At 37.2% G+C, this 9599-nt stretch overlaps 1 protein-coding gene across 2 annotated transcripts; it reads left to right on the top strand.

Moving 5' to 3' along the window:
• Window positions 1-3474, top strand: LOC113294804 (lycopene epsilon cyclase, chloroplastic-like). Of its 2 annotated transcripts, XM_026543181.1 has the most exons (10): window positions 1-481; window positions 1076-1247; window positions 1322-1457; window positions 1584-1694; window positions 1767-2013; window positions 2100-2207; window positions 2326-2422; window positions 2508-2639; window positions 2720-2852; window positions 2969-3474. In XM_026543181.1, the coding sequence occupies exons 1-10, from the start codon at window positions 104-106 to the stop codon at window positions 3129-3131; spliced, it is 1677 nt and encodes a 558-aa protein (XP_026398966.1). In that variant the 5' UTR covers window positions 1-103; the 3' UTR covers window positions 3132-3474. The 2 variants fall into 2 exon arrangements, with proteins under 2 accessions (XP_026398966.1, XP_026398965.1); XM_026543180.1 differs by having other exon boundaries at window positions 1584-2013.
• The last annotated feature ends 6125 nt before the right edge of the window (window positions 3475-9599 follow it).

The raw sequence follows: 9599 nt of genomic DNA, 5'->3' as shown, positions 1-9599 counted from the left end.
CCCTATCCATTGGTTTCCTTTCAGACATACCCCGACAGAAATTTTTCAAGATATTTTCATTTTCGTCGAACAAATTTTCTGTTCTTCTTCTTGGTTCAGGTGAATGTTTGTAGCTAGTAATGTTAGTAGAGTAGGGGGGATTTTAGTTTTAAAAATGGAGCATATTGTTGGAGTTAGGAACAGTGGAGTAATGGAAGTAGTGTCTCCATATCCAATCTGGAGGTCTAAAAGAACAAATAAATTGATTATTAGAGATAAAACCCATTTCTGTAATCATTCAATTCATACTTCATCTTCGGTGGTTAGAGTTAAGGCTAGTAATGGCGGTAGTAGTAGTAGTGGGAGCAGTAGTGTGGTTGTTAAAGAAGAAGAAGGGTTTTTTGATGAAGAAGATTATATTAAAGCTGGTGGTTCTGAGATTTTGTTTGTTCAAATGCAACAGAAGAAACCCATGGACAAACATATTCTGATTTCTGATAAGGTATGAAATTTCAATTCTTTGATTTTTTTTAAATATTTTTTGTGTGATTTTTGATGAATAATCTTTGTTAAGATTTATGACTAGTAGGTAAAACAATGTCTGGGTTTCATCTATTTTGAGCCAATGAGTGAGTATTAGAGATTTAATTACAGTTTGTAGGAAGGGTATATAGGGAAGTAGCTGCAAATTTGAATGATGGGTTTGTGGGTGCATTTTGATTTTTATTGAAAATTTCTGCAAAAAATTTGACCTATAAAGAATTAAGAATTGGAGATTTAGGAGATAATTTGCTTTCAATGCCGTCACAATGTAAACGAAACATTCATGGACATTTATCGGTAACAGCCCTGCATTTGGGAGTTCAAATAGCACTGACAAGGAAAATTGAGATGCCATGTGGGGTTTGTGGGTGCTATGGTGATGGCTTTGGTTTGCTTTTACTGTTTTAGATAGAGGCGAAAAACGTACTTGTTTGTGCTACGTTCTTTGTCTTTGAGTAAGATTAGTTCTGATTTCCTCCGTTGGTGCCACCATGTAGTGCATTGTGTATTAATATTTTTGTCTATGAAATCATTTTTTACTGCCATTATGCAGTTGCCCTCAATATCTGTTGGAGAATCTGTACTAGATTTGGTTATAATTGGTTGTGGTCCGGCTGGTCTTTCCCTGGCTGCAGAAGCAGCTAAATTAGGCCTACAAGTCGGTCTAATTGGACCTGATCGACCTTTTACAAACAATTATGGAGTCTGGGAGGATGAATTCCAAGGTAGATTGCGCATCATTTCTACTTCAAAATGCGTTCTGTATTTTAATTCAAAGCTAATCCTTTTGTATTCTTAGATCTTGGGCTTGAAGGGTGTATTGAGCATGTTTGGAAGGATACCATAGTATATCTCGATAGCGATAAACCAATCACGATTGGCCGTGCATATGGAAGAGTTGATAGGCAGTTGCTATACGAAGAGTTGTTGAAAAGGTAAGAATAACCAATTTTTCAATCATTTTATTAATTGAAGTTCTTTGCCATAAATGAAACCTGCAATTGCCAACATATTGATTTATCCCGTTATCAAATTTAATAGATTCGGTTGACGTCCCATAGGTGTGTAGAGTCGGGGGTTTCATACCTTGACTCTAAGGTGGAGAGAATAGATGAAGCGGAGGATGGGCATCGTCTTGTAGCTTGTGAAAGTGGGATTGTGATCCCTTGCAGGTATTTTGGATACCCTTTTGTCTTAGTTGTTAAGTGCCTGTGCTCTTCCCGACATCTCTTTTCCTGCTGCAGGCTTGTTACTGTTGCATCTGGAGCAGCTTCAGGGAAACTGTTGGAGTATGATGTAGGAGGTCCTCGTGTTTCTGTGCAGACAGCATATGGCTTGGAGGTTGAGGTGGAAAATAGCCCGTATGATCCAGACCTAATGGTTTTCATGGACTATAGAGACTACATGAAACAAAAAGTGAAATGCGTAGATGAGGAATACCCTTCATTTCTTTATGCCATGCCCATGTCACCAACAAGAGTTTTCTTTGAGGTTTGATACATGCACCGTGGTTTGTGAACTTGTATTCGCTATATTTTCAACGAGTTTTTTGAGAAGGCATTTACTATTTTGTGCAGGAAACTTGTTTGGCTTCCAAAAACGCCGTTCCTTTTGATCAACTGAAGAAGAAATTGATGGCGCGATTGGACAAGATGGGTATTAAAATTGCAAAAGTTCATGAAGAAGTATACACATTATTTTCCTACTTTATTTGTAGTGCCGTTACTTATTTATTTTGCTGTCATAGTTTCCGTGCAATTTGGAGCATTTTCTGATGCACTCAAGCTGTTGTATGTTTCACAGGAGTGGTCTTATATTCCAGTTGGTGGCGCATTACCTAGCACAGAGCAAAAGACCCTTGCATTTGGTGCTGCAGCCAGCATGGTGCATCCGGCCACAGGTAAGAAAACATCAATTATTCCCCATCTTGTTTTTCTATTGGTAAACTAAAATATTTTTCTTTTCTGCTGTTTTTTCTAAAACAGGATACTCAGTTGTGAGATCATTGTCCGAGGCTCCAAGATTTGCGTCTGTAATTGCAGAAATTTTGAAGACTAATAGTGTCTCAGAGTGGATAGCTACTCAAGAAAATAGTACGATCAATCTCTCAAGCCGAGGTATGTATTGTTCTGTCAATCATAACTCTAGTTATGCTGCAATTTGATGAATTGCTTACATGTTTTTGTATAAATGTCAGCGTGGAACACTCTATGGCCTAAAGAAAGGAAACGTCAAAGATCATTCTTTCTCTTTGGGCTAGAGCTGATTGTGCAACTGGATATTGAAGGCATAAGAACATTCTTCCAGACTTTTTTCGGCCTACCAGACTGGTAAGCCTGACACCCCAACTTCTTAAGTTGTGCAGTAAAATTTTCATCTTATAGTTGAAGTTGACAGGAAACCTTGAGGATATTAATGCATTCAACTTTTCATGTTCATGTTGCAGGATGTGGAAAGGCTTTCTGGGATCTTCACTCTCTTCAACTGACCTGTTACTTTTCGCCGTTTACATGTTTGTAATTGCACCAAACAGTATGCGGAAGTTACTTGTAGGACATCTACTTTCTGATCCTACTGGAGCTTTGATGGTAAAAACTTATCTCTCATAGTAACCCGTTTTGTCTAGCGTTATCTTCATAACCCTGTTTTTTTGCCGATAATTTCATCTATACACCTTTGTCCATCATCAACCTTTGATTGTTTCAATGATCTGCCAGTCTGTAAATAGTCAGAGTTTGTGTCTCAGTAATGTACAAATAAACCAGCTTGCATGGCACCATACGCAAACATATTATGCAGTGTTTGTCATTGTCACCATAATCACTGCCTTCGTCAAGCTTCTTCTTCGTGTGGTTAAACTGAAGCTAGCACTTCTTTTGTAAATTATCATGTAATGGATATGAAAAGAACTTCCAACATTTTGATGAATACCATTATAAATTTATAAAAGTATAGATGATACCAGCAAACTTTGATTGAGCAGTGGCATCTGAGCCAAGTTGCGCAGCTCCTTTCATTTGAAATTTGCATGCAGGTTCCTATTACAATCCCTTGACCATTTCTCTATCATTTTTATATGCATGCACTTTCAAGGAGACTGCCCAACAATTTTGCACCATTACTGATCGAAAATGCCAAGAATCCCCATAGATATAGCTATACTTTACCATAGCATCCTTCTTGGTAAAACCCCATTGCCTAGGTAATATGCCAATACCTGACACTCGACACTCTGATGTGGTCTCTGTCAAGTTATAGTAGCTTTTCAGTTTACATCCCCCGGTCTCTTCCTTTCCATCCTAGCTAGTTGTCCTTTTTTACCGATTCATTGCTTTTCAGTTTATTTTTCAACCAAGACAATAACAAATCCGGATCCAATTTCACTAATTAGCTCAATTTTGATAACTGTTCAATTTTGAGAAGCGAACATCATGTTTGTTTACTCCTGACTCATCTGGGTCATATGAATCTGACTGAAATCACCTCATTCATTTGGATGTGACTCAATATGTTTGTGAGTCAGTGGTTTGGTCCCATGAGTCAGGGATATTTTATTACATGACTCAAATGGGTCCGAGTCAGATGTTATGTCTGAGTCAGAGATTGCGTCAGATCTGACTCAAAATGGAAACAAAAGGTTTGGTTGCTGACTCGGTGCGAGCCAGAGATTGACTCAGACCCAGACGTCAAATCAGCTGCAAACAAACAAGGCGGAACTACGAAAGAAAGCCACGCCTTAAGTTTTCCGATGGACATTACAGTACAACAGTTGCGAAATTTGCTGGAAAAGATACTACCTCATGTTTACCTCCAGCGCCATCTCCATATTCAAATTTTGTTGTTACCTGAACATGGTCTTGGCATTTTATTTCGGTTACGTAAAACCGACACCTAGAAACCGATCACTACTCGGTTGGTACAAAACTGAACCTATTGAGCTAGCTGGTTTGTAAATGAATCCTATTATTAGGGCTCGAAAATGCTTAGTTTTTTTTGGGGCTGCATAGGGTCACGAAATGGTAATAGTGAACACCTCCTATCCAAATATTTTACGTAATGACTAATATGCCCCCATTTAATTAGAGATAATAAACCTGATTAACATCACTAATCATGATTAGCTAATCAATTAAGACTAATTTATTTCTTTAAGTTAAGTGATGAAGATGAAAACCAAATCATCTAAAAAAATCAGAGGGAAGAGAAGAAGAAATAGATGAAAAGAAGAAGAAAATTGGGAAAAAAATTTGGAAATGAGTGATTCTAACAAGACTTTTGATGTAGGTGAATCCTCATCTTCAAAATACGATAACATATTAATACCCATCAACAACGATCAGTTCTTTGCTGAATTTTCAGAAAATCATGAATTTTTTTCTCAAACTCGTATAACCATTATGAACCTTACTATGATTTGGAAGGACCAACCTAAGAAGAAGAAGAAATCAAAGAAATAAATGCTCAAGATAACCAGGTATAACTCTAATATAACTCCAGTTTTAGTTTTGAAGGTCATAGTTGCGAGAAGTATCGTTTGTTTCCTTCCAAAAATTTTAGGTTTTTAGCCGCCGGGTCCAATCACGGCTATGAAACCATGAACTCTTGTCCGTCATTATGTTTAACAGCTCGTTCTTGATGAACTCCCAGCGTTACCAAAGACTTACTGATATAATGATAAAAAATCCTGGACGTAACTAAAAATTTACAACGAGGTGTTTCCTACGTGCATGGGAAGTATTAAATGCTATTTAATATTGGCGTCAACGGCTCGGTTTCGTCGACATAAACATTAAATGTTATTTAATGCTTTTGGCGCCGGTTGGGATACCCAACCGTAATTGTTTTAACGGCCTGGCTACCTGGACGTTTTTGTTTTATGACTCGTTTTCTAGGCCGTAAGCTAACTCATCCAAACATTCTCAGATTACATGTCGATTTATGGCCCGGAATTCCTGATCGTAAACTATTTTACTTTTTGGATTTTCACTTGTCGACCTAGCCATGTAATTGATGACGGGATGGATTTCCCTTGTCGACCCAGCCGTATACTTTATGACGGCCGGATTTCCCTTGTCGACCCAGTCGTTTCTGTGTTTTATTTTAAAGAAAAATTGTCAAATGATCTGACATATTTCATTTTATTACATATTATACCGTACTTTCCGGTAGAAGACCAACAGGTGGTTATGGAAGACCAACCCTCACTTGTGCTAGTTTCCAAGGACATAAGTGCCCACTATGCAAACAACTATGAGTGGAATGATAAGAACGATTCGAAGAAGTGGACTCGATCAGAAGGGATGAAAAAGATGTGCATAATAGTCCAGCATAAATAAGCTACAGATACCACCTTTCAAATGGTTTTCCGGTGTAATGGAAAGTATGAGAGCCGATGGAAAAAGTAGTGAGTATAAACCAAAAAGCACAAGGAAGAAGGGACATCATGATACGAAGAAGTGTGGATGCCCTTTCAATCTTCAATTTAAATTTAACAAAGAGAAGAAAGTGTGGTTTATGGTTAAAGTCGTGTCGAGTTACCATAATCATCTTATCCCGGTGAGTTTGATCAACCTCCTTATACAGCAAGGCTCAACCCCTTAGAAAAGGAGTTAGTACACATGTTGAGTAAAAGACGCACAAGACCTATTGATATTCTTAGTGGTGTGAAGGTGTTAAAACCCCAAAACTCATCTTCATTGGAAACTAACTATAATGAGACGTGACAAGAGAGAGTTCTTATACAATAATTATTGTTTTTTTTTTGTGGAGGCAAAGTACTCCACCCCTTATGATACGAATGAAAAAAAGAAATGGAATATCTGTTTATCGCGAATCCAGAACGTGTACAATTAAAAAGATGCTTTCATAAAATTCTCTTTATGGATTGCACGTATAAAAAAAATAAGTACCACATTCTGATATTTAACTTTGCTGGGAAAACATCTACCGATTTGATATTTACCGTTGCGTTTTGTTTCTCAAATACGAGACAAAGAAAATTTATATGTGGGCGTTACAAAAGGTGAAGTTATTGTGTCAAGAAGGTTATACTCCTATGGTGTTGATTACGAATAAGGAGAAAGCATTGATGTGGTCCGCACCACGTGTTTTTCCCGTCGTGCATCATCATCGTTGCATGTTCCATCTATGGAACAATGTACAAACTAATTGCAAGAGGGTTATTTGGCTAACAAGAGAAACCGAGATGGAGTGGATTAAAAAACTACCATTAGAGAAACAACAAGAAGAGAAATATAAGTTTGAGATCGATGACAAAATATCCAAGGTAAAATGGGAGGATTTTCAATTGGATTGGGAAGAATTAATATGGTCGCTCACGGAAGAAGCTTTTTTCTGAAGGGAGCATTTTGTATTCGAAAAATGGGCTACCTAGCCGGATGTTATATCGTATTTGAAGAACGAGTTATTTGATCCCCACAAAGAAAAGTTTGTTAGTGCATGGGTAAACAATTATAGACATTATGGCAACCAAGTCACAAGCACGGTGGAGTATTTTCACTATCGGTTCGAAAGTAAGTCAAATGGTTGTGATGATGGATTTGTTGTTGTTCTTGAATCTATGGTTGAGTATTTAAAGCGTGATCTCGATATAATTAAAGTTTATTTTGAAAAGACACGATATAGAAAGATCGAAGATTATTTGGAGAGCCCTTGGCTTCGGAGAATAAGTTTATACGTTTCTATATGGGCAATCCTAAAAGTTACGGACGAAGTGGAGACTTGGGAGAAAACTAATTTTCCACCGGGAATCAGATGTAATTGTCCCATCATGTCGGTTTTGGGCCTCCCATGTAATCATGCGGTAGCCAATTATCCCTCAAGATGATTTTGATTGAAGATATAGATCAATTTTGGAAACAACTATCATTCAGCCATCCATTACTCAATCAAGGTCTCGAGAAGTATTTTGCGAGACCGATGCACACAAGGAAAATTTTGATAAGTATGCTTGTTTACTACCGCCACAATGTATAAAAATTACATGCATTTTTTATCACATTTTATTCATGAGTACGTTAAGTCCATCGACGATGTTGAAGGCGACGAAAATTGTGGTTACCATGTGTTCGTAGATCAACTTGGACCTTTTAGGATTCAAAAGATTGGGATTTAGAAAAAAAATAATTATGTAAAGGAAAAGTGTTTGCTTGAACTACGTGGTTTCCCCGATTTCTACAAGCCAATATGATGAGATGTGAAAGAGAAGAAATTGAGGCGGTGCTAAGTGAGAAATTCCAAGCATTTTAACGGAGTTTAAGGGGAAACACTATATTGAAAATTGAATGTTGGATGAGAATGTCAATATGTGGATATCTACTTTCCAACTCATTCCATTGTGTTATTCATTACATCTCCTATGGACATAGTGTTGCATACGCACCAACTAGACGTATTTTTACCGAAGCAGAATCACCAAAGATAGTCATCATGGGGTTTGTGAACATGAACCATTATATCAGCCTCCAATTGAAAGAAGGATGCGCATTACCTCCATTAAGGAAGGGAGACGGTGGTCACGGCGAAATACCATTGGTTGTTGTAATTGGTTCAAAGAAAGATTTAAATTGTGGTTGGCATTACAATTGTCGACGGATGTCCCGTGTGTACTAATGACTTCCGATGGGTATGAATATGAGATTTCCGATGAGGATGACTATGAGTAAATGTGGTGTGAAGGTTTTGATAATATGATAACAATGTTTTTTGAAGGGTGGTGATTAAAATGATAAAAATGTGGTGTGGTGTGAACCTATGTATTTTGAATCACTCATTATAAATGAACAATCTAATTTGGTCTTATTATATGTTTAGAAGATAATGGTTATTTATAGGTACTTAAGTCTAGGTTATACGCAAACAAGACCTATCCCGTTATCCGTAATTACCCAATGACCTGGTAAATTAGCTTTTCGCAAACTTACGGCGAAAAACCTATACGTTACTTTATTTACCGCTTCAAATGCTAACCCGTAAGTATGGGTTCTTTAAGATTTATGGATAGTAATTCTAGCCGTAAGTCATGTTACGGCTGTTATCTCAGCCGATTGAACTATACGACTAGGTTATTCAAAGGGTTAACCTAGCCGTAACTCACCCTGGATTGTCATAACAGATTTCACTTCGTTATACTTAAACAGAAATATGATGAATAAAATACTAGTATTTATTCATTCAAGGTAAATTAATATGATAATACTTAAAACAAATGAAATCCACCCAAATTCATAACCTAAAATATACTAAAAGTAAGCCTTGCATAATGAAAAGTTGAAATAACTTAAACAAGTACATAAACCACTCATCCACTATGACCAAAATTCTTGGGAACATCCTCAGACCATGATGAAGAACTATGAAAAGTTTGGGAACCACTCATCCAATCATCCTCATCGTTAGTATAGAGATCATCCTTTGTTGGATTATGTAATTCCTGAAGCCTGAGAATCATGATTTTGATCGCAACCCAAATATATAACCTCCTAAATATTATGGGTCAGTCCCCTGGACATCCAATTAGCTCGCTTGACCTGTTTTCGTATCAAGTTCACATCATTCAATCAATATTTGTACATAATTTGAGAAACGTATATGAAAAATAAGAATCATATACTTAGCATACGTACCATCATCGTAGCAATATCACACGCTGGTAGTTCCTGGAGTTCTTTCTCTTTTTCAGGCTTCCTAAAAATGGTGTAAAACATATAAGAAGATAGAAGAAATTCACTTAGAGTAATAAAATTACGGTTAGGAAACATCAGACAACCCATCTGTATGACAGAAAATCGACTGGGAAGTGTGAGGCTAACATAGTCTCGACTAGGAAACATACAACACGATTCGGAAAAATTTGTTACGGCAAGGAAATTCCCAACCAAAATACTCATCACTCAAATATTTTCTGCAAACACATAACAACTTACGGTTAGGAATGTCCCATCCATATAAAATAACCGACGGTTGAGATCTCGAATTTTCCTAACCGTGTGCACCCCTAACGGCTGGGAGTTTTTAATATCCCGACATGGATTATTTATACATTACGGCTAGGACGA

Source organism: Papaver somniferum, chromosome 7 (assembly GCF_003573695.1).
Source record: "Papaver somniferum cultivar HN1 chromosome 7, ASM357369v1, whole genome shotgun sequence".
Classification (NCBI taxonomy): Eukaryota; Viridiplantae; Streptophyta; class Magnoliopsida; order Ranunculales; family Papaveraceae; genus Papaver; species Papaver somniferum.
The sequence above is the reverse complement of the archived record's forward strand: the minus strand, read 5'-3'. Positions and strand labels throughout refer to the sequence as shown.